At 49.7% G+C, this 24,803-nt stretch overlaps 2 protein-coding genes across 3 annotated transcripts in view; one reads left to right on the top strand and one right to left on the bottom strand.

The window, feature by feature from the left end:
- The window catches only part of phlpp2 (PH domain and leucine rich repeat protein phosphatase 2), a 29,856-nt gene extending 13,775 nt beyond the window's left edge, over window positions 1-16,081 (top strand). Inside the window, 15 exon segments of the mRNA XM_047042239.1 lie at window positions 4,773-4,841; window positions 4,843-4,918; window positions 7,149-7,305; window positions 7,771-8,001; window positions 8,915-9,117; window positions 9,675-9,735; window positions 9,937-10,032; window positions 10,746-10,901; window positions 11,658-11,858; window positions 12,050-12,212; window positions 12,335-12,465; window positions 12,907-13,020; window positions 13,599-13,793; window positions 14,111-14,342; window positions 14,483-16,081. Coding sequence (XP_046898195.1) covers window positions 4,773-4,841; window positions 4,843-4,918; window positions 7,149-7,305; window positions 7,771-8,001; window positions 8,915-9,117; window positions 9,675-9,735; window positions 9,937-10,032; window positions 10,746-10,901; window positions 11,658-11,858; window positions 12,050-12,212; window positions 12,335-12,465; window positions 12,907-13,020; window positions 13,599-13,793; window positions 14,111-14,342; window positions 14,483-15,772 — 3,375 coding nt within the window. The 3' untranslated portion in view covers window positions 15,773-16,081.
- Window positions 16,082-21,035: 4,954 nt separating this feature from the next.
- On the bottom strand, window positions 21,036-24,758 carry marveld3 (MARVEL domain containing 3). 2 transcript variants are annotated; one of them, XM_047042237.1, is made up of 4 exons: window positions 24,633-24,758; window positions 23,867-24,180; window positions 23,418-23,506; window positions 21,036-22,670 (listed from the first exon to the last, which is right to left on the bottom strand). In XM_047042237.1, exons 2-4 carry the CDS (start codon window positions 24,145-24,147, stop codon window positions 22,060-22,062), a joined length of 981 nt encoding a protein of 326 aa, XP_046898193.1. In that variant the 5' UTR covers window positions 24,148-24,180; window positions 24,633-24,758; the 3' UTR covers window positions 21,036-22,059. The 2 variants fall into 2 exon arrangements, with proteins under 2 accessions (XP_046898193.1, XP_046898194.1); XM_047042238.1 differs by lacking the exon at window positions 24,633-24,758 and adding an exon at window positions 24,494-24,626.
- Between the last annotated feature and the right edge of the window lie 45 nt (window positions 24,759-24,803).

Here is a 24,803-nt window from a genome sequence, read left to right as displayed (position 1 = left end):
GTTTTCTTAGTGACTTAATGAGACAATCATTTTCACAAAGTGTTTGTTTTGTCAGAGGAGAGGAAGTGAAAGGGTCGAATGTTCCGTCTGGGTGCACTACTGCATCCCCGGCGTACAGACCAAGCCGTGATTGTCTTTGCTACGACCTTCGTCCCGCGCTGGTCGGAGAGTGGAGCATTCTGGGAGTATGACCAATTTAGAAATGGTTGTTGACAGACCTGTGTGTGACTGCTGTCATAAATGGTGCTCCTGCCTTCCAGAAACATTCAGTGACTTCTTCTGCCAGAGGAGAGGGTTGTTACCTTTTCAAGGTGTGGGTGCTGTCACCGTAGCTTTTCTGCTGCTCTATCGCTTTGCATTCCAACTTGGGGTCGCCATGACACCCACACAAAACGAGGACCGAAAGTCCTCTCGCTCCTTCTGACAGTGCACCCAGGCCTTCTGCACTTGTGACAGACACTCCTCCAATCAGAACGATTGCGTGTGAGGATGTGAGATGTGTTCAGTAACTCAGACAATCATCCGGGGGTGTTGATGTCATGTGCTCCCTCACACAGGTAATGATTGGGCGCTCTCTCTCGCGGATGGTGTTATGGAGGATTTGTGTGTGCTTGAGCTGGTGTGCGTCAGGGGCTGGACAGGGATGGGGGTGGATGAGCGTGGAATGTGTTTGTCTATAGTGGACGTTTACTCGACTGCAGGATCAGTGGAAGCAACCTGACTGCCATTTTGCCTTCCTTGCCTTCCTGCCTGAGGGCCTGGATGGCTGGGTTTATTTCCTGGCTGTTGACCCTTGCAGGGGTTTTAGATCTCTGCCCTCTGACAGGTCAACCTTGTAAACACACACACACACACACATACACACACACACATGCACTATATAAAATAGCTTATGGACTGGGCAGTCTTTTGCTTCCAGCTTCTTTTATCTGGCCCATCTCTCAATCCGCCTCCCTGTCCCCAGACTATCCTAACAGGATGATCCTCTCCTGTTTATCCCCAGGCCCCCTGGGGGCCGAAGGGGCCACGGCGTTGAGAGCAGGGCCCCCCTCTGTGTGGTGCTTCTCTCGGCGAGAGGATTCCCAGGGATCAGACACCAGTATTTGATCCCCCCCCCCCCCCCCCTGCAGACCGGCTTTGCCGGCAGAGGCTTTCGTCCCGTTCCCGTGATTTCGTTTCCCAGACGGGGGCTAAGTCGAGCAGACTTGCGTTCCGGTTTGATCCCTGGCGGCCGCCGCCGCCGCTGTCAGAAGCGAGAGGCGAGATTGCGAGCGAGAGCGTTCCGTCAGACGCGACTCGGGAGTGGGAGACAAGGAGCTGATGCACCCACGGCAAACGAGAGGAAAAATGGAGGGAAGGCGTCAGGTGTGTCCTCTCAGTTTGACCAGCCATGAACCGGAGTGTTCTCCTGAGGGTCTGGTGGAGGGAGTTGGCACGTTGTCGGTATGCCGTGTCCTTCAGCAGAGCCCTGCCCAGGCTGCCGGCAACACAAGCCTGCTGGCTGCGTCATTAGATTGAAAGAGGGGAGTTTAATGTGACAAAAGCCTGACTCATTCATCAACCTGACGGATGCCGTCGAGGTTAGAGCAGCTCTGAAGTGAGAACCCCTCTCAAAGTGGAATTAGGGAGTTGGGAGCGAGAGGTGTGTGTGCGATTGCGTGTGTGTGTGTGTGTGCGCGATGGTGTGCGTCGTGCGTGTCCTTGTGCGCTTTCTCTTTTCATTAAAACATGGATCCAAAAGAGACCAATGGAAAGCAAGGGCACCTTAAGTGTACAGCCAATCAGTGCTCATCTGTATGGAGCCTCCTGCTCGTCACGTTTGAGGTCCGTGCAGCTCTGGGCGGGCAGAGCGACGGGTCTCTGATCCAGGCTCGACAGGCCGTGACCCCTCCCATACCTCTCATCTCTCCAGATGGATGACACTAGACAACGGGGGGGGGGGGGGGGCCTTTGACATTGAGACAATGTCTCAATGCATCGCATGGCGTGCACTGGACCAAGACAAAGCTCGAGATGGCTACGTGGATGGCTCTGAGAAAATAGGGGTGCTGTCATCCCGATAAGCTGACGGTAAGGCCAGTTCTAGGAAAGGATGTCTCAATCTTCGGACTAACCCCGAGGTGACATCACGGTGGCCTGCTGACATCTGCGTGTGACTTCACTTTTTGGCACCCTTCTCGCTCTCCTCTCGATCGACCTCCCGATCGTCCGCTTCAGAGCATACGCTACTCATTACAGCCGCGGATTGTTTTACACGGACGTAATTGCATGAGGTAGTTGTGCGCACGTGTGTGTGCGTGCGCGTGTGTGCGCGTCCATAATAAGTGCATGTGGGTGTGTTTGCGCAAGGACTGCGTGTAACCGCCTCGCACCCCCCCACCCCTGTCCCCCAGAGAGGCCGGGGAACCCGGACCAGCAGGAGAGGACTCTGCTGAAGGGCGTGTTCAGCGTGAGGGAAGGGCAAGACCCAGCTGCACAAGTGGGCGGAGCGCCAGGTCATCCTGTGCGGCACCTGTCTGATCGTGGCCTCCGTCAAGGACAGCCTGACGGGGAAGATGCACATCCCTGCGCTGGTGGAGGGGGGAAGGTGAGGAGTCTCGGGGGGGGGGGGGGGGGGGGCGGGGGGGGGGGATGTTTTCCGAGCCCACGCGCTCCCCAGGCGGCTTCTGTCTCCCGGCCAAGAGCAACACAGCTGGGATTTACTGGCGACTTCAGAGTGGACAGCACACAACAAGTACGACCTAGAACGCAAAACACTTAATCGATTAGAGGTGGGATTATCCTGGGTAGGGGTAAGGGTACTGTAATAGATGGTTATAAGGGCTTGCCTTGCCTTGCCATGTCTCAGTGCCCGTGTGTCTGAACCCATGTGTCCAGGTGGAGGAGGTGAAGAGAAGACTTCACTGTCTGATGTTCAGCTCAGCAGGACCGCAAGCCCAGACCCTACTTTGTTAACTTCGACACACTGGTATAGACTATCAGCGGGTGGCATCGACAGGCCTCAAAAGTAAGTGTGTGTCTGTCGTGCGCGTCGAAGCTTGCAAATGTTTTTCTCCCCTCCATTTGTAGAAAGCTGTGTTTTGTTTGCAGTTCTCCGACCTGTTGATCAGAGATTGGCTGCTGAGAGGACAGCCCTGTGCTGCCAGCCTATCAGAGCCCTGCTGTGGACCCCGGTCCTCCCTCACTGATATGGTTATAATTGGCTCTGTGGAGACCCTCAGTCGGGACAGGCTTTGATTGAACAGCTGGGGGCTGAGAGGGAGTCTGGGCTTGTATGTGAGTGTGTGTGTGTGTGTATATATATGTATGTGTGTGTGTGTGTATATATGTGTGTGTGTGTGTATATATATGTATGTGTGTGTGTGTGTATATATATGTGTGTGTGTGTATATATATGTGTGGGTGTGTGTGTGTGTGTGTGTGGTGGATACTACTCTGTTCTGCGTGCCTGTGAAACCACAAATTCAATCACTAATTTGTTGGCATGGCCCTCCAAACTTCTTTCCTTGCCCGTTTGCCGTACTCATTGTTCCACTCTGTTCTGCTCATCTTGCTGTACTTTCTCCTAATTTCCTAATTAATGGGCCTTTGTGCCCGGGCCCCTTCCTGGGTCAGAACGAGCCGAGCGAATGCCTCCACTGAAGCATGACAGACACACAATGAGGCAGGGAGAGAGGGGGAGAAAGGCCCCCGAAAAAATGAAAATCCAATTAGTTTCTAGATCCATACTAAGTCACAGGAGCTCTGTCTCCGATTGTGGGTGCGGATCACTAGGCCGGATTGGCTTTTCAGCTCGCTGTGTTCAGGAGACCTCGACATCACCGTCTCCCATGGAGACATGTTGAACTGGAGATGAAGAGTTTTGGAGGGGATGACAGGGGGAGGGCAGACGGCAGACGGGGCAGAGAGAAAGTCTTGAAGAAAGGGGCGAGGGTTGGGCTGTGTTCCTGCCAGGCTGGGCACAAAAGTCTTCTCTGGATGGTGTGTGGCGGCTGTCTTCTTTTCACTCCTATGCCTCCCCCTTTTATCTTTTGTTCGATCTCTCTGTCTCTCTCTCTGTCTCTCTCTCTGTCTCTTTCTCTCTCTCTCTCTCTCTCTCTCATCGCTCTCTCTCTCTCTCGTTCTTTCTCTCCATCTCTCTCTCGTTTCCTCGGCCTCAGTGGGCCTATTTAGAGGGCAGGACCGATGAACACGACAAGGTTTCCCGCCTCTGCTCATCTTCAAAAGTAGTTAAGTGACGACCCCTCTCGGCCGAGCAGCGAGTCCGTTTCCTGGGGTGTTTCACAGTAGGTGGTCCGCTAGTGTATGGAGAGAAACCCTGAGTCTGAGGCGAGTTAAATGGAGCCGGGTAGCTAGGCTGACCAGGCCAGGCTAGCTCATCAGAGTCGCTCAGCTGTGTCCTGCATGTCGACACGAGAGCTGGAGGACTGGATGACTACAGTCGATGAAAAGGTCCAAGGAGACTAGGGCTTTCTGACGGTTAAACCAAACTAGAGCCATGGGCCTGGAGACTGACATGTATGCATTGTCACAACCTGGCTCATAAGTGAGTGACAAAGAGGTGACAGAAAGGGAGACCACACACAGCCTGTCACTGATACTCCATGTATTTAATAAAGGAACCTGCGACAAACAATACAATAGGATGTGGCAGTCAGTAGACCAGTATGTTTACAATGTCTGTGAGAGTGGTGAATAACACGTTGTTATTATTTTCAATGTGCGTGCGGCGTGTTTGTGTGTGTGATGTGTGTGTGTGTGTGTGTGTGTAGGTGGTGTCTCAGACAGTCAGCCTGGTGGACCTCTCATGCTACAGTCTGGAGGCAGTGCCTGAGTACCTTCTTCTACAGTCAGGACATCACACACCTCAACCTGAGACACAACTTCATGAACCTGCTGGGGCCTGGAGGTCTACTCAACCCTGCCCAGGTAAAAAGCCTAACTCCCTGCCCAGGTAAAAAGGCCTAACTCCTGCCCAGGTAAGAAAAGCCTAACTCCTGCCCAGGTAAAAAGCCTAACTCCTGCCCAAGGTAAAAAGCCTAACTCCTGCCCAGGTAAAACGCCTAACTCCTGCCCAGGTAAAAAAGCCTAACTCCTGCCCAGGTAAAAAGCCTAACTCCTGCCCAGGTAAAAAGCCCTAACTCCTGCCCAGGTAAAAAGCCTAACTCCTGCCCAGGTAAAAAGCCTAACTCCTGCCCCAGGTAAAAAGCCTAACTCCTGCCCAGGTAAAAAGCCTAACTCCTGCCCAGCCAGCCTGGAAGACGCCTTCTGCTAACACTTTAGATCCAAGCGCTTACGATACGCGTGAAGCTAATCTGTGATAAGGCCTTAGCAAGATAGTACATCTTATTTACACACACGTTGATATTAATAAGCATCTTAGAAGAGCCTTATCTGACACTTATCTCATCTTACGGAAAACCTAAACCCTGGTCCTAACTCTTAATAATATTATAAACACTTACATAGTCCCATTAACACATATTCATGTTAATAAGCATCTCATAACGGCCTCGTTACCTTTTAATGAACCTTATTACAAGCACCTGGATCGAAAGTGTTCCCCTCCGGCTGATTCCCATATAAACATCTGTCTGTGTCTCACCCAGTCCATGTCATCCCTCGCCTCCCACGTAGTTCGCTGTGCTCACGCCCCAGGTCAGACGCCCTCCTCCACTGTTGTTGTGAGGCTGATGATGTAAGTGTGACATATCATGTTGTGTATATGTGCTCCCGCTATGGGTGTGTTTTGCTATGCGGCTCACCCACGACGAAGCCCTGCTGCATGGCATCGGGTTCCTGGGAGGAAGCACGGAACCCTGAGTGGTTCAGCCAGTCTGGGTCTTCTGTGCTGGCGAGGCACTTAGCCCCCGCGTCCACTGCTGGCCGTACAAATTGGACCGTGTTTTGAACAAAGCTGGCATTCGGAGAAGAGATAATGCCATTCAATGTTAATCATCTACCGCTCTCTATGATATTTCCTGTTGTGCCCAGCAGTTCGCTTGACGGAACAGTAAGTGGTGTGTGAGTGTGTGCACTGGAGACGGACAGAGAGAGAGAGAGAGAGGGAGAGAGGGAGAGGGAGGGAGAGAGAGAGGGGAGGGGGAGAGGGGTGAGGCAGGGGGAGAGGGGGGGGAGGGGGGGGGGAGGGGGGGAGGGGGAGGGGGAGAAAAACTGCTCCACCAGTAAGAACACATTACCGCACATCTCTTCTTCTGTTTTAGAATGGTCTTTCCCCCCCCACACTCTCTCTCTCTCTCTCTCCTCCCTACTCTCTCTCCTCTCTCTCTCTCTCCTCTCTCTCTCTCTCCTCTCTCTATCTCTCCTCTCTCTCTCTCCTCGCTCTCTCTCTCTCTCTCTCTCTCTCTCCCTCTCTCTCTCAGTGTCTTTCTACCACAAGTCTGTCACTCCCTCCACCTCATCTGTATATTTAGAACTAGGCTGGGCAGGGCGGGCAGAGGAGGGAAGGGCGGTTCCAGCACATGTTGTGACTCACTGCCTTCTCCGTCCCTGTCAGCGGGGGGAGGGGGGGCAGGAGTCGAAGTGGATGAGCGAGAGCCACTCTGAACACACCCGTGCGATGCGTTCCCTCCGAACGGCCACAGACCAGAATGTCTGCTTCTGTGACACAGCAAAACACACAGCTATCCTGTGTGCAGGTCACCTCTAGATACCAAAGGGGTGAAGTCAGCTCTGATCACAGGCTTTTCTGTGTTGCCAATAAAGAAGACCAGTTTTGGGTGCCGTGTGTTTGTGTGCGTGGGACTGGCTCTTCTTCTGGGGCTTGTAGAAGAAGCTCACTGAGCATGAGTACTGCCAAGCTTGGATCATGAGGATCGGATATTCATCCGTCCATGAAGAGGGCTCCAAAGCGAAAATGTCAGCAAGTCCAAGTCCAGACCCAATCCAATGAAGTGATCCGGAGAGACAAGACTGCAAAGGGCTACGCTCACGAGAGCTCCCGAAAACACCAAATCCATCTTTATGACTTCTCCCTTTTCCCCAGCCTGACCAGGAAATGTTTTTGTCGATTTGGACGTTCCTCAAATCGAAACCCCGTCTGCAGCAGACGAGCTGATCTGTCTCTGTTAGCGTAGCTCAGATGCCTGCCAGCCCTGCTGTACTGGAGACCTCACCATCTGCCCCTCCTCTCTGCAGATTCTCCCAGCTGAAGAGTCTCAACCTGTCCCACAATCGCTTGGGCGTGTTCCCCGAGTCTGTCTGTGAGATCCTGACTCTGACTGAGCTCAGCCTCTCCTGCAACGGCCTGCACACTGTCCCCCAACAGATAGGCAACCTCCAGAGGTAGGGCGCGCTCACACACACAAACAAACACACACACACACACACAGTGGACATGCTGTGCTGTTGAGTTCAGTCAGTGGTGTGTGCTATCCACCCAGCCTGCTGCTCTGTTCTCCATATTTAGTCTCTTTCTGACCACATGAGCCCTCACGGTACGCTCAGCAGTGAATCATTGTTGGGCATTCTGTGTGTTTGCGTGTGTGTGTGTGTGTGTGTGTGTGTGTGTGTGACAGAGAGAAAGTGAACGTGCGTGTGTGTTAATTGAACCAGTGAAAAGCATTAAGTTCAGCTGTTTTTGTTACGCAACCAGATTAAATCAAGCTCTAAAATCAGGCCATTTTTCATGCTCTCAGCCCACTTAATGCAGTTGCTTAATATAGAGTGAGCATGGCCTCAGACTTTTCCACCTCATATGGAATGTCGTTGTGGTTGTGATACTTTTCTCTCTCCCCGTGTGACTCCCAGCCTACAGACCCTCTCCCTGGATGGAAATCACTTGAGCTCCTTGCCCGAGGAGCTGGGCAGCCTATCTCAGCTCAGCAGCCTGGGGCTTTCCTTCAACAACTTCCCCCACATCCCCAGTGTGCTGGAGAGGCTGAGTGCTGTTGACAAGCTGGCCATGGCTGGGAACAGGGTGGAGAGCCTGGAGTTGGAGACCCTGGCCAGGATGAGCCACTTGAGGAATATTGACTTGCGGTGAGGGATTCAGCCAGCTCCCTCAGTCCCACCTCTCTGTCGCTGTATCTCTCTCCCCAACCTTAGCTCTCTCTTTGTCTCTCTTCATCTCTCTCCTTCTCTCTGTCTCAATCCCCCTCTTTCAGTTTACTCTGTTAATACACTGGCTTGTCACTGCATGCATAATGTAGGTTCAATGCACAGTGGTCATGTAATAAGAGTCCTCATATCAAATCACACTGTGCATTGGAAGATGGATGGAGAAAGACTGCAGCAGGGCCTAGCCTCACCCAGCCCCATCCAGCCTCACCCAGGCCCAACCAGCCGCACCCAGCCTCACCCAGTCCCATCCAGCCTCACCCAGGCCCAACCAGCCTCCTCTAGCCTCACCCAGCCCCATCCAGCCCCATCCAGCCTCACCCAGCCCCATCCAGCCTCACCCAGGCCCATCCAGCCTCAGCCAGGCCCATCCAGCCTCATCCAGGCCCATCCAGCCTCACCCAGCCCCATCCAGCCTCACCCAGGCCCACCTGGCCTCACCCAGCCTCACCTAGCCCCCACCAGGCTCAACCAGCCTCGCCCAGCCAGTCCCAGATGAACCCTGGGTTTTCATCTCTATCCAGCGCTGGTTCTGTGTGTGACAGTGTGATGGATCCCCTGACAGAGGCAGTATCTCCTTTTCATCCCCATTCACTCCTGTACAGTTGAGCCATTCCTCATCTAGTCTCTCTGCCCCGCTCCCTGCCTCACCTTGAGAAGGACATACTGCGCACTGGGCCTGGGCTGGATGTACGAGGGCTTGGTACACCTATGTTTAGGGGCCCAGTCAGCCTAGTGAGGCCAGGGGTTCCACAGGGGAGTTAAAGAGGGAGATAGGTCAGGGAGAGAATATATCTCATCCATCTCTTTGACCTCTCCACATATGACCGCGCAGGCTGAACGGTCTGCGCTGTGTCCGGAGCGAGACTCTGGAGGCGGTGAAGCAGGTGACCCAGCTGGACCTGAGGGACAACCGCCTGGCCTGCCTGGACCTGAGCTCGGCCTGCAGCCTGGAGACCCTGCACTGCCAGCGCAACCAGCTGGGGGCGCTCACCCTCAGTGGCTTCACCCTGCGGGCCCTCCACGCCAGCAGCAACCGTGAGCTTGGCAGTCTGTCTCTCCGTCTGTCTGTGTCTCAGCCTGTCTGTCTGTCTGTCTCTCCGCCTGTCTGTCCATCTGTCTGTCCTTCTGTCTGTCTGTTTGTCCTTTTGTCTGTCTGTCCATCTGTCTGTCTGTCCGTCTGTCCGTCTGTCCATTTGTCTGTCTGTCTGTCTGTCCGTCTGTCCATTTGTCTGTCTGTCTGTCTGTCCATTTGTCTGTTTGTCTGTCTCTCCGCCTGTCTGTCCATCTGTCTGTCTGTCTGTCTGTCTGTCTGTCTGTCTGTCTGTCTGTCTGTTTGTCCTTTTGTCTGTCTGTCCATCTGTCTGTCTGTCCGTCTGTCCATTTGTCTGTCTGTCTGTCTGTCTGTCCGTCTGTCCATTTGTCTGTCTGTCTGTCTGTCTGTCCATTTGTCTGTTTGTCTGTCTGTCTTTCTATCGCTCTCTCTTTCCTCTTTCTCTCCCCACCCCCATCTCCGGGCTCTGTCCTGTCGTTACGTAACACCCACAGTCCAGTGCCAACAGGCCTGGCTGCTGATCCCCTCTCTCTGCCCACAGGCCTGACCACCATCAACATCTACCCAGTCCCCAACCAGCTGACACACATGGACCTATCACGGTGAGCTCTGCCACTCTGAGCCGCTACAAGCCCCAGGTTGTTCTGACTGCAGGACGGGAGGCATGTTGTAAAATCACCAGAATACTGTATGTCTCCCTTCATGTCGCTGATATTTCATCATAGCCCGGAAATATGGTCTATGTCTGGGGGTAGCAGCACTGTCGCTGGCATTAGTGTTGACTGGAGTGCGCTCTGTAACAGGAACCTGATGGAGTATCTACCAGACTGGGTTTGTGACAGCAGGAAGATTGAGGTGCTGGACGTCACACACAACCTTCTGTCTGAGCTGCCAGCCAGGTCAGTGTCCCTGAGGTGTGCTGCCTCTGAAGGTGTCCACTCCCCACCTCCAGTTGAGGATTCCTGTTACAGCCTAGCCAGTCAAGTCCTTTACTATACTGTCTGCTGTGGGGTGGGGTGGGTGGAGGCTGAACTGTAGACGTGACGTGTCTGAATTATCTTTATCCAAATAGACTTGGATGGATTTATATCAATAAGAGAGTGCCCAAATAGAAACACCGGGAGGTATGCGTGCGTGTAGCTAATGAGAGGCGTGTGTGTCTGTGTTGTGTTTGACAACAGAACAGGATCTGTTCTACACGAGAATGTCCCAGTGTGTCCATGCTGCCTACCCGGCTCGTCATTTACAGTTCTGTCCCGCCAAAACACTCTCATTCACATGTGAATTGGCTACTTGCGGAAACAAAATCCTACCCTAAAAAATCCTACCACTCTAGAGGCAGACATGACCTCTAGCTGTTTCGTTCCTGGAGGAAATACTTCTGGTTTGATTTATTTAGGAAGCCTAGTCCAAAAGGATCTCACTTGCTTGGCAATGAAGCCTCTATGTTTCAAAATTCCCTCTAGTTGTTTTAGCCTTCATGTCTCTGATTCTCTCCTTCTCCTCTCTCTTTCTCTCCCCTCTCTCTCTCTCTCTCTCTCTCTCTCTCTCTCTCTCTCTCTCTCTCTCTCTCTCTCTCTCTCTCTCTCTCTCTCTAACTCTATCTCTACAGATTGCTCAGCAGCCTTAGTCTGAGGAAGCTGCTGGCTGGGAACAATCGTTTGCAGCGGCTGCCCGACCTACTTGACCACATCCCGCTGGAAGCACTCGACCTCCAGCACAACAAGCTAGGCCAACTCCCAGAGAGCCTCTTCTACAAGGCCTTAAAGTAGGTCACTCCCCCAGCTTGTCTCCCTCCCTCTGTCCGTCTCCCTTCCTTCCTTCCTTCTCTCTCTCTCTCTCTCTCTCTCTCTCTCTCTCTCTCTCTCTCTCTCTCTCTCTCTCTCTCTCTCTCTCTCTCTCTCTCTCTCTCCTCTCTTCTCTCTCCTCTCTCCTCCTCCCCTGACAGGTGCTTTTCAGGTATTGCAGCCTGGTCTGTCTCCCTCTTTCCTTGGGGAACTGCAATGCTGCTGTTTAACCCGCCAGCAGTTCACACACTCTCTGTCCTTAGCAACCCATTAATGCTAAACCAGTGACCCAATGAAATGCCACCATCTCTCCACCATGCTTTGTAAATAAAGCTCAAGTGACATTTCCATAGGTGACTGTGAAGATGATATTGAGGACTGGTGAGCATTGTTTAGTCAACAAACCTTCTCCAGCATGTGCACAGTATTATACACATTTATACCCTGGGTAAGGCTGTGTGTACAAGGATTTTGATGGTACGTTTTTGTCAGTCGGTCTGTCCTGTCTGCCCTGTCTTACCCACTAACATTTCCAGTCTCAGAAATCTCTGAGTACCTGTTAGATTTACGGTATTGTCTAATCTTATCCACAGTGTCTGTTGACACAGGGATGTTTGTCTCTGTCCCGCTTTTTAGTATATATGTCCACTCAAGTCTCTTTGTGTGTAATTGATTTCAGAAAAGTGTCAAGTGTGGCTTGGATGCATGTTTAGTTTGTCCTGTCATGCTCTCTCTAGCTTGAAGTACCTGAACGTGTCAGCCAATGCCCTTGAGACTATCCCCCCCAGCAGCCAATCAGAAGAAAGCCTGAGCACGCTCCAGGAACTGTACTTGACGGGGAACAACCTGAATGAGAACTGCGCCGCCCTGCTGGTTGGACATCAGAACCTCAGAGTCCTGCACATGGCCTATAACCAACTCCTATCCTTTCCAGCCAGGTACAACCACTTCCATATTCTCCTTGCAAAACGAAGAAGTGACAAAGAGATCAGGCGTGTGACCCTCCTTCATTGACACCAACTTGCGATGATACGGTGATCATCCTGATGTATTCTACCGGGGTGTGCTTATTCTGCTTGATGTCAGGACCTCCCGTGGTCTGTTTTGTTTGTTGTTGCGGTGTCTGCAGTAAGCTGGCTAAACTGGAGCTGGTGGAAGAGCTGAATCTCAGTGGCAACAAGCTGAAGACCATCCCCTCCACAGTGTCCAGCTGCAAGAGACTCCACACCCTCATAGCACACTCCAACCTCATCAGCGTCTTCCCAGAAATCCTCAACCTGCCCGAGATCAAGGCCAGTCATGCTTTCGATACGACCGCCTGTGTGTGTGTGTGTGGCACACCAACTGTGTTTACGTGAGGTTACGCCTCCTATTATGATTGTGTGTGTGTTTCTTCTGCTCGTGCGTGGTGTAGCTGGTGGACCTGAGCTGTAACGAGTTGACAGAGATCCAGCTCCCTGACTCTCTGCCGGCCACGCTGCACGAACTGGACCTGGCCGGTAACAGCAGCTTAATGCTGGAGCATAAAACCCTCAACCTGTTCAGGTAAGACACCCCCACACGCCCCCCCCCCCCCCCGCCCCACCCCCGCTTGACGAGTGCATGGCTGACAGCAGCAGATCCTCTCGTCGCCTCCATCCTCCAGTACACAGCAAGATGAACAACGTGTGGGGGTCAGGTGGCTGAGCGGTTAGGGAGTTGGGCTATTAATCAGAGGGGTGTTGGTTGATTCCCGTCTGTGCCAAATGACGTGTCCTTGGGCAAGGCACTTCACCCAACTTGCCTCGGGGAGAATGTCCCTGTACTTACTGTAAGTCCCTCTGGGTAAGAGCGTCTGCTAAATGACAAAGTGTAAAGTGTGCCCTCTGATATGAGAGGTGTATGACATCCGGGTGGCTGGAAATATTAGCCCGACTCATTTCATAAGGGGTGCTATTTCTGCAAGTGGCGGGGTCAAGTATGCTACGTGTGTGTCCTGTACCTCAGCCACATCACCACCTTGAAGCTGGACCAGAAGCCAGCCATGGCAGCAGGAGACTCCGCAGGCAGCTCGACCCTCTGGAACCATGGCTACTCCGAGATGAGCGGCCAGAGAAACAAGTAAGCAGGGGGAGTAAGCTGCAGGACTGGGGGGCGGGTAGGGAGGGCCGAAGGATATTTCATATCCTGCATTCCTGGAGGAGAATGTCATAAGAAGTGCTAGGAAACACCCTAATCTTCGATTCCACCTTTCGTTGAGTGAGTGTCCACCAAGCCGGACGGCTCCCTGGGGCTGTGGATCTGGTTTAATAGTGGTGGAGGCGGTGAAGCCGAATACTTCCTGTGGATCTCAGGGTTCTAAAGCAGTGTCTGCTGCATCATTGATGAGGTTCCTACGTGGCTTGCTGTCCTTTCGGGGTTGTGACCTCCACACAGGCCCACACACAGTAGTGTCTGGTGTCTCTCTCCCCCCCCCCCCCCCCCCCCCCCCCCCCCCCTGAAGATTAGAGGCACAGCCTGGGGGGTGGCTGCATGTGTTTGAGGATGGATAACTTCCCTCTGTGAAGGCTGTGTAGGTCGACTGCTGTGGGTTATGACATTAGATTCTATTCAACTTTACCGTCATTGTGCACATGACCAGTGCAGAGCCAACGAAAAGAGGTGTTCGACGAACCCGACTGATCTTCTCTCGGGGACAGGTTGTGTGTGTCCGTGCTGGCCGTGGACCGCTTTGGAGACAGCGCGGAGGCGGCCTACGGCATCTTCGATGGCGACCGCAACGAGGAAGTCCCTCGGCTGCTGCAGTGCACCATGGGAGATGTGCTCTCTGAGGAACTGCAGCACTCCAGCATGGACAGTGTATACATGAGCAACACTTTTCTCACCTCGCACAGGTACGTGGCGACACACACACAAGCTTGCAGTTTTGTCGAGGCAGATAGAGTACTAACCCAACTTGTGATGAATGAAATTAAAATGAGTAATTTGTAAATTAATGTACATAATTAGTGCCTGGGGCTAAACTGGCAAGAACCCCATTTTACGACTCTGCGGGTTTATATTTGATCGACCTAATTTATCAGCATGAGCTGGAATTGACACCGTGAACATGCAGTCATAATGGGATAAACGAAAACAGATATCAGAACGCAACACAAACTGATGGGCGAGCGTGCGCCTTGCTCACCCTCTCTGCGTTGTGATCAAACAGGAAGCTGGGCATGGCGGGGCAGAAACTGGGCGCGTCTGCCCTGCTGTGTTACATCCACCACGAGCCTTCCGAGCTGGTCAGCTACTTCAGCCTGACGGTAGCTAACGTGGGCAGCTGCCAGGCGGTGCTATGCAGGGACGGACACCCCCTGGTCCTGTCCAAGGTGTTCAGCCTGGAGCAGAGCACCGAGGAGATGGACAGAGTCAAACTAAGCAAGGCCATCATCACCGAGGTAATGGACGACACTGTTGGGGACCTGTGTGTCTGGTTAAATGCCCCCGAAATCCACTCTAATGTCAAGTAGGTTTTCGTGTGAGGCCTCCTGCTCAGTCCCAGGTGCTGGATGCTGAATGCTGTGTTGTGTGTTTGCAGGACAACAAAGTGAGCGGGGTGACGTGCTGCTCTCGCCTCCTGGGCTGCTCCTATCTGTCTCCCTGGGTGATTCCCAAGCCCTGGGTTCGCACCGAGCCCCTCTACTCCCAGGACGAGTTCCTCATCCTGGGCAACAGAGCCCTGTTTGAGAGGGTGTCCTACCAGGAAGCCGTGTGCACCGTGCAAGCCGTGAGGGATCCGCGCGCCGCGGCCAGGAAGCTGTGCACCCTGGCCCAGAGCTACGGCGGCAAGGACAACGTGGGGGCCGTGGTGGTGTCCCTGCACATAGGCGAGGACAGCTGCACCTGCGAGCCCCCGCTCGCCCCCGCCGAGCCCCGCGCTCCTCCCCCGGCCCCCCTCCCCGCTTCCGTCACACCCGGGGACCCGGCCACGCCCTCCTCCAGCAGCGGCATCGCCTCCGAGTTCAACAGCGAGACGTCGGCCTCCGAGGTGGGGAGCGAGGCCGGATCCACGGCCTCGGACGAGCAACCCTCGTCCGGCCTGACCTCCCGGCCCGAGAGGCGCTGCAGCCTCCACCCTGCAGCCTCGCTGTGTGGCCCCATGGTGCCAGGGACAGCCCAGGGGCCCCCCCACCCTGTCCTGTTCCAGCGACAGCCCTCCTGCGCCACCTTCTCCAGTTACCAGTCGGACAACGGGCTGGACAGTGACGACGAGGCGCCACTAGAGGGAGTCATCTCCAATGGGAGCAAGTTGGAGGTGGAGGTGGACATCCACTGCTGTGCTTTCCAGCTCCGCTCCGGGGCCCCCGAGAGCCCCAAGGACATGGTCCTCGACAAGCGGGGCTCCGACTATCCCAACGGGAAGATGCGCAGACAGAACAGCGTGGTGGTGTCGGCCACCAACGGCTGTCTGCTGGCCGTGTGCGGCAGGGAGATCGCCGACCTCAAAAAGTCCCCCTCCACCTCCAGCCTGTTCGGCAAGAAGCTATCCAACGGCTCCGTGGTGGCCCCCGAGGACAGCCACAACCTCATCGAGGTGGCCCTGGAGGCACCGAAGAAGAAGTCGGGTTACTTCACTGCCCCGGCCCAACAGGACCCCGAGGACCAGTTGGTAGTGCCTCCCAGTCTGGAGCAAGACGTCAGGGAACAGCTGAAAGGTCAAAGCCCTGTGATCCCTGGACCCCCACCACCTTCTACTCCGCCCTCCAACCGAGACCTCATATGGGACGACCCACACCCTCCCGCCCCCCCGCTGTCTCAGCGAGACCTCGCGCCCGTCCCCACCCCTGACCCCGTCCTGCAACAGGAGGTCTATGACACTGCCCTCTAGGGGGAGGCAAGGCTGGAGCAGTGCCATCTGCTGGCGGCCAGGTGACAGTGCCATACCGGGAGGGCAGAGAAGGTCTCACTGGCACCTGCCTGCAGGATATTCCAGTTTAAGCTTCCGTTTCCAATTCGTCACGCAGACGTGTGATGGACCTGCGGGGGTCCTTGACTGCTCACACACTGGTGTCTCCTCGTCAGGGGTGGGAGGTGCTGGGCTGGTTGGTGAGCCTGGTCTGCCTAAGAAGAGGATTGGGCTTCCTGAAGTCCCGACTCCTAAAACGAGGCCGTGAGGTGAGGAAGATCAAAAAGGAAAAGGGGGAGGGGGGGAGGGGGGGGAGGGGGGAGGGAGCGTCACAGGCCGAAGTTCCCTTCTGGCCTGAACTGGAATACCTCATGTGTTTTACGCTGCAGAACTCATTAGCGCCATTTCCCTCGACTTGGAAGGTCAGCGTATCGAAATGGATGTCCTGTTGAGTGTGTTCATTCATCTTGTGTAAATCCTCCTGTCTGGGGGCTTCATGGGCTCTGAGGTTCCAGACAAATGTCCTGAGGCCGAGAGGTGAAAAAGTGCCTACTGCAGAAGACTCAGCCCAAGAGCTCCCTGCCAGCTTGGGTCTGTGTGTGTGTTTGTGTGTGTCTGTCTCCCTGTCTGTCTCCCTGTCTGTCTGTTTGCCTGTCTGTGTGTGTCGGTCCCATATTGAAGCCTGACTAAGGACAGCCCTGGTCACAGCATCCTCAAGAGGCCATCACTGGTACAGCCAAGCACCCCTCCACATCTCTGCCACCTTTCTCCCAACGTCTCGTTCTCTGCTGCCCAGCCTGGTCTCCCTGTGGCCAGTGTCTGGACCTGGACTCTGGACCTCAGTTCTCACTGTGTGGTAAAAGGAATCAAGCTTTGTTGTACATGGTAGTTGGAACTAGACCGGTGGGAAGACAAAAACAAACGACACATTTATTTACTAGGATAGCAAATTATTATGATGGGATTGTTGAAAATCCACATGTATATGGGACATATCTATCTATACACATAAACTGACCCAGTAGAGGGCAGAACTACAACAGCTGGTAAAAGTTCCATGGCCTGCTTGACCAACTGTAACTGTTTGGAACATTCTGGAACCTTGCTAGAGTGATACATATCCTCAGTATTAGACAAATGGCTCACTCAAAAATCTCAACTGCAGAGTGCTTTGCTCAAATGTACAGAGGCAATATGATGTAGTAATTCCAAAAGTTTCTGTAACACTATATCCTTACCAGTGCATGGTTCGTTTGCAAGTTTGAACAGAACAGTAGGTGTTCTTACATTCAAATTGTTTAAGTTTGAGATGAATGCAAAACAATTCTTCGTTGCATTCTTATCTGCACATTTGACTGTTCACCATTGAAAAACCCATGACTGTCTGTAAGCACATACCAGTAGTGACAGACTCAACAGCTTATAGCGCTCCACTATGATGCTGCCATACTTATAGCCTTGCAGTCTAATTTAGGGTATTCCTGTCCACGTGAAAACTCTTACTTTCACTTCCCCAAATCATCCCATTCTTCCAACCGAACATAAAACGACACGTGGTGCAGTGCACAAAATGGAGGGGTCTACTTTATGACAGAAACCTATATGTGTGTATGTTGTGAAAACATTGAAATGTGTGCTACGCGTGCTCTATGGTACCATAACGATATAACTTGTAACGCCAGTGACCAGGTAAAGTACATGTAATGCCCCCTCTACAGAGCAGCTGTTCTTTGAGACAAGGCACTGTAATTGCCATGGTTTGTTCCTCCTTCCTTTGTACAACCTTACACTAACCCATTAGATCCATGTTTACTGCTTGTTGTATAACCTTGGGCCTATATGCTGGATGTCGGAGGGAAGATGCCCTGTTGTTGTCTTGGCAACGATGAGGCATTGTCTCATTAAAAGGTGTGGTGGAAAAGCTCTACTACAAAACACCAATCAGTTGACTTAAATATTGCAAGTGGGCAAAAGCTCCAGGGGCATTTAGGATGGCGCACCTGAGGACACGGGTGAAATCTGACCCTGTCTTTTCAGTGAGGTGGCAGCTGTCACAGAATCTGCCGGAAGCATCTGTGCTATGGCTTTCTGAGGTACCATGTTTCAAAACAATCCACCTAACCATAAGGTTCCATTTATGCAGTAACACTGAATTATTTGAGATGTTGTACCTCCCCATAAGAGGTGTGCTTGGGTGCAATGGGGTGCTTTTGTCAGGAACCAGTAATGTCATCCTTTTCAAATGTGTGTCCTGTGAGGCTGGCATCCTTGATCCCTTTGGTTTGGACAACAGAAAAGGTTACACCAGGTCATCTTGAACAATGAAACGTCCCCAGGGAGATGACGTTACCTTATAAAGAAGGTATCTTATTTGAACAATAGAGATGTAAAGGCCTTTGTGCATGTTGTGCCGATGTTGCCCTGATATCTTGTCTATAGACGGCCTCTCATTCGTTCTCAGCACACCGTCCTCACTTTGCGCAGTAGAAACATATTCATATCTAGCAGTGGAACTGGAGGAGCTTAACTCGTTTGCCACGGTTGCCTTTGAAAACAGGCAAAATCTATAAAGGTGACTGCACTGTGGAATTTACCGAGGTTGTTCCTTACTTAAGAGGACCCATAAGTGCACTGTGAATCAGTCGAGATACAAGGCCTAACAGCGGCAGACAACAATTAGCTTCTATCTCACCTTGTGCCAAAGGAGAGGACGTGTCGTAGTTCTGGAGAAGTCAGTAGTCATTGAAATGGAGAGGCCTTGTGTCTTGCTTGACTTGACGATCACTGATAGTGATGTGTAGAAGCACAGATGTGTGCATCTGGATGCCACTGTGAAGTGGTGTTGTGGTGTTGTGGCTGTAGCACTAATGCCATAGCTGCATGGCTACATCCCTCCCTCTGAACGCTCTCTCTCTCTCTCTCTCTCTCTCTCTCTCTCTCTCTCTCTCTCTCTCTCTCTCTCTCCTAGCCTTAAAGCTGCACTTCTACATGAAGCGCTGCTACTGATGGGGAGTTTCATTCAACCTTCTTTCTTGATAGATTCCTTTTTGTTTGCATACGAGAGCAAAAAAACGGCTCGGGCCTCTCCTATTTGGCTGTTAGATCCTGAGAAGCATTGATCTCTGTCACAGTTGCACGTCAAGGGACAAGGAAGAGGGAGAAGCAAGATTTTAGGAGAACAGGAAGTCGTATTGTCTAGTTGTTGTTTTTAGGTATTGGTGGTCAGAGATGTTGATCTTAACCTTAACTGGGATGAGTGGCGGAATTTGCCCGCCCCAATTTGTCTGTAATATTGGAGATCTATAACATTATATAACAACTGTTTGTGATTTCACCCCTTTGCCAAAATCTTCTTTTGAAATAATCAAAACAATTTAAAACACTTTGTAAATAGCTAAATTGACATAGAGTGTTATATTTGATTATCATATACAAGATCTTTATCAAAATGCACATGAACTCATATGACTTGAGTTGTAATTGTTGTGATTTCTCTGAGCCAAACATATCATGTTTTCTCTAAGAGAACGTAGCCAATAAAATGATTATCTTAATATGAAATAACTATGTAAATGAGACAATTACAATAGCTTTCCCGCTGCAAAAAGTGTGTCTTTCACAATACATGCCAAGGTTTTTCCTTAATCAAAATGGCAGTCATTTATTGGTTTGGATGAAGAAACCTGCTGGTGTTGACGAAAGTTGCTTGCTCTGACACTCATAATCACAGGCAGGAACGTGGCCATTGAATATTGTTTTTGTTTGCATAGCAGTCTCTGCCTCGGAATGACCTGCTATGCCTCACTCAGGCCCCTCTCACTGTTGGCCCAGTAAAACAGGTCACTAGTTTGGCCCCACAGATGTTGACATATCTTGTATGTACTTGTTGGAACCCTTCACTCTTGGGGCTTGAAAGGAGGAGCCAGTCAAGGAAAGCTGATAAGATTGAATCTCATAATTTGGGGCTAAAGTGAAAAGTTCCAATACGCACACCGGCCATCTTCATATTAAAATTAGGTGGTGGTCATCGTGCAGTTAAGAAGAAGAATTGTCACATTGTGGCTAACCAGTAACGGACCTAATCACAATTGAGTTCATGGTGAGCCATTATACTCTAGCAGTATGACTTCAAAAATAGTACAGTGGATGATGATTGAGATTTGTTACCTTATATGATTATGCAAAGTGTCATCTGTATTAATATATATTACCTTTGAGATAGAAAGGTCTGTTTTCTTAACTCTGTAGACATTGTCTCGGAGAAAGTTTGTGAGTGTGTGTGTACAGTGTGTTTGAGAATTGTAATTTGCTGTCGTCTGTCATTGTGTGTTTTGACCTCTTGTCCTTTGTGGTCCATGTAGTTGATCAAGGCTGGGCCCTAGTTTGCCAAGTCGGGAATGGCACAGCACTGCTAAGTTCTGTGCGTCCCAAATGCACCATTGCTATGTGCTCCAGCTGCCAAAATGCCTCACATACATCAGAACAGTACATCTGCAAATCTTTAGCCAAGTATGATTTGCTTTTGTGTTTACAGTCCATCTTTCACCGATTTGTACGGAACCAAAAAGTGAACTCACACAGACCCAGATATAACCCAGATATATAACCTTGGTTGTGACTTGGAGATGAATAACCTAAGTTATTAGTATTGGATTCCAGTGCCTGTACATATGCAGACAGTATGTATTGATTATTGCAGAGGGGAGCACAGGGTACAGAGAAACCATCACAATAGATGCCAATTGATTCCCTTTAATTCTCTAGTGGAGATCAGTTAAAGTTCATGATCTTATGTAAATACAGAGTTGTGTGTGTGTGTGTGTGTGTGAGGATAGGTGATGTTATGACTCTACATGGAACTACGTTTCACGGAACTAACTCATGCAACTTTTAATTTATTTAGATTTTCATGCAACAGTTTTTTCCCTTATGAAAAGAGGAACAAACAGCCTGTATGTCATTGGGATAAGTTCAGCAGGCTGTGTGAGGAGATTGTGAGTTTGAGAAAATATGTATGTATGAATACATGAATAAATGTTTTAATGGAATGAAGAACTTCATTCTATTAATTAAAGTAATGTCAGAAAACTGGTGAGAAAATGGTAAACAGGATGTTTTAATTGTTTGACATGTGACCAAAGTAAACATAATTTGATCTCATCTTTACTTTGTGTACATTATTTTCTAGAGATGCTTGAATATTTTCTCTTAATGCCAAGAAGCTGATGTTTATTTTTGTACTTCATTGTTTTGTGCAGATGTATAAGTCCTTTCCACTACAGAATTTAAAGTTAGGGATTCACCCATTAATATTCTTTTATTTAAGATACTAATTATTACTGTATTTAATGTCTGAAGCATGCCCTATATGAATACATATAAATATAAAATATATACAATACATATAAAATGTTATTACTTTGTACAAAATTAACATTTTGTTTGTAAGGCATTGTTTAAAAAATCTGGAGCATATATAATATTTTTATGTTTATATTTTAGCATGCAGAAAACTGCTAAACAAACTTCAGTTATGTTATATTTGATGTAACTAGTTTTAGAGGATTCCTTGTGTTTTCTCATTTAGGAAAATGACTAACCACAAGCACTTTTGCTGTTTGTCAGCCAGAATTGTAATCTTTTGAATTATGGGAGATCCTTCATTATTTGATTTGATGATGCTGCTATGACTAGTTTTGAGCAGAAAAGCTGTATTTTTAATTAACTTTCAGCCAAGTAGCAATAAAATTTATACTGTGAAAAACTGTCACCCTTTCTCATTCAGTTCCCTCCATGGCATTGCTGATGGTTTGGTTATTTAAACAAACGCTTCAGCTCTTCAGCACAGACGAGATGAGATAATCCCTCCTGTGTGGTTGACCTTAACCAATTCATGAACACAAGCACTCCTTTTACATCCTTTCATATAGAAGTATGTGAGTCATGTCTCCAGTAAATAATTCTCAAAAAGAAAACATATAGAATATATTAGGTTAAAACGTGTTTATAATGAATAAAGATTACAAAGCAAACAAATGTACAGTAGAACAATGTATATAGTAAAAAAAAATACCATCTTAAGAGGTCATTATACAAATAAACATTAAGAATGACAATAGGGTGACACAAATGAAATTACTTTTCACAAGCACGTGTATAGCAGTTTAATTACTACTATTAAACTAAATCCACATTTTTGTGAGTGCTTATAGGAAGAGAGGGGGAATTTTGATCCGTTCTATTGATCTTAGTGTAAAGAGGGGCAGTTCCTACAAGTTAATACCCTCTTCTGCTTTCTGTTTCTTTGTCTCCCGCACAGCCCTGAAAGCACGGATGGCGAATAACGCACCAAACGGGAATACGATGACTCCGAGAATCCCAAAGAGGCCTACAGCAATGTCTGCCCCATTGTACTGACACTCAAAGCCCTGATGGCCTTTGCTTTTGTAGAGCTGCTCCCTCTCCTTACAGATAGGGTTGTCGTAAGTCGCCTTGATCTTGATAAAGTAGAAAACCAGGGCAGGGATGTAGCCCAGGCCGATGAGCAGGTTGAGCAGAGTCTCTGCCAGCAGCACAGGGGGCCAGCGGTACGTGACCCTCAGAACCCCCAGGGCTAGCATGACACAGGCGTAGGTCATAAGAGCCCCCCCACATGCCATGCTGAAGATGTACGGAGGGAGCTTGAGCTGGTGGAAAAGCTGGTCAAGCTCCTTTACCCGGTCCGCTTCAGCCCCAGCGAAGGCATTGGCTCCCCCAAAGTAGTACTGGTAGATCCCGCCGTAGCTGGCCAGGTCACGGTAGCCACCTGAGTTGCTATATGGAACCCCGGCACAGATGATTATCAGCAGGTTCAGAACCAATTCGATTATCTGGCAGAGACCTGTCGGGGACAGAAAGAAAGTCACGTTATCCTTTACTCACTGGAGACATAATGTTAAGAGCAGGGACATGCACAGGCTATTGTTGCCCGGGCAATAGCCTATTTGCCCTGATTGGCTGATCTGCCCCTCTGGAGAAATAGCCTAAATAAACTATTTTTTTATTTATTTTTTTGCGGCTGCATCAATACGATAAGCCCATCATTAGTAAAGTTAAATACAATTAAATTGCGAAATCATCCAGTTCTGTGTTCATTTATTTTGCCACCATAACGTCTGCGTTGCCCTCTGCCCCCAGTCACATGACATTGTTTGTATTCTCACGCTGGTGCACTGCGAGTGAGGGAGGGAAAACCCTTCCACTTTCACGTGACTTTTTGAAGTAATGGAGATAATGTTGATGGCTTTTTTGAGCTTGTATGAGAAAGAAAGTGGCTGCGGCAAGGGGGGGGTGTGGGGGGGCGGTCATGTTAGAGCAATAGCCCCTCCAAATGTCTCTGCACGTCCCTGGCTAAGAGGATGATGCTATAGTACTTGAACAATACCCACACAATTGAGCAATTCAAGTACTTGTCCAAATAAGTAAGAGGGAGGCCTGTTTATGAATAAGCCTTCAGTAGCCTGCCAAACCACATTCCAATCCAAGAGCAGGACAACAGTACAGGTCCTCCCTCTCATTCTTTCTCACTGAATTGTGATGTGTGTAGTCTCTCTGTTAGTGTGTATTCTACAATTTAACCAGGACTTGCCTCTGGACGTTAAGATGTACCGGAGGTTGTATACAGCTTCTCTGTGTTCATAGTGCTGATCAGATGGGGACCTGGAACCATCTGTGTACCTGCAACAAAAATTGCAACGTTTTTGAAGGTTTAATGACTGCCTCATACCATGCCACACATGGCCCACTCCTCTTTGACGGAGGAATGTGATTAGGAACAAGTCCCTCCTAAACAAGCAGATATATGCTCTCTACAGTATACATGTGGTGACATGATTGAGTCTATGGTACAAGTATCTTGTCGCTTCCAAATTTAAGTCACCCTTTGTACATTTTTGAAGCTCATCACTGAACAGTTATGTAAGCAGGTTGACCATGTTAAAACCAGTCTTTCAGAAAACAAGTCAGAACTGTGAGCAAACTGTTTAATCTACACCGGTTTACCTGCTACTGAATTGGGTATTTAGGACTGCCCCTTACTGTTCAGAGTATTCCTGCAGATGACTGCTCCTGTGGTCGGTTGGGTCATTAGAAGAGAAGGATGTCGTATCCCTCTGTCTTTCATAGTAGTCCTTCTCCCGGCCACTTATGTCATTGCCAGAGCTCCTCTCCCGCCTCTCTCTTTTACCATGATCTCCATTTCTTTCCCTTTCCCATTCTCTCCCTTCATATCTGGAGCGTTCTCTGTCATGTGAAGAATCCCTTTCTCTCCTGGGTCTCTCAGATTCAACTCTGTTTGTATATTGGCTCCTTTCAGGCATTGTTTGATTCTCAGTTGATCCCTTAACAGTAAACTGGTAAGAAAAAGACATAAGAATAAACAATATTATAGATAAATAATAAATTCCCACAAGAAACAAATACTTTATCATCCTAATATAAGGCCACATGTTGCTGAACTTTGGAACTAAAGTTAAAAGCGAAGAAAGCAACAAGTAGTAAAAATAAATACTCAGAATTACTCAGTACTTTAGCAATATACAGTATTCAAGGGGAAACAGCAGATTAAGCTCAAAAGCGCATCCTTGTCAGACCTAGGCCTACAGGTAGACTAACATGCCAAACAATTATATACAATTATTGAACATTTCAGATATGCCTGGGTACCTCGGTTCTCTACAATTAATGGTGGAATGGATTCAACTACTGCACCTCCTCTGGAATTTAAGCGAACGTCCTCGAGTGTCAGGTGTATTGTTTACTGGCAATAATATCATGATGTATATGTATACACAAATTGACCCACCTTTCCTCGTCGTGTATTACATTCGGTGTTGTCTTTTCCTGCTTGTTTTGACACATTTCCCCCTTCCGCGTATATCCCTTTATTCCCCGCCGTAGCCTATACCTGCATGTGCTCCACCCCTTATTATGGTTTAAGTAAATTCAACCTACGATTGTCATCCCTATTTCTTTT

The sequence above is a fragment of the Hypomesus transpacificus genome, chromosome 19 (genome assembly GCF_021917145.1).
Source record: "Hypomesus transpacificus isolate Combined female chromosome 19, fHypTra1, whole genome shotgun sequence".
NCBI classification, from domain to species: domain Eukaryota; kingdom Metazoa; phylum Chordata; class Actinopteri; order Osmeriformes; family Osmeridae; genus Hypomesus; species Hypomesus transpacificus.
The sequence above is the reverse complement of the archived record's forward strand: the minus strand, read 5'-3'. Positions and strand labels throughout refer to the sequence as shown.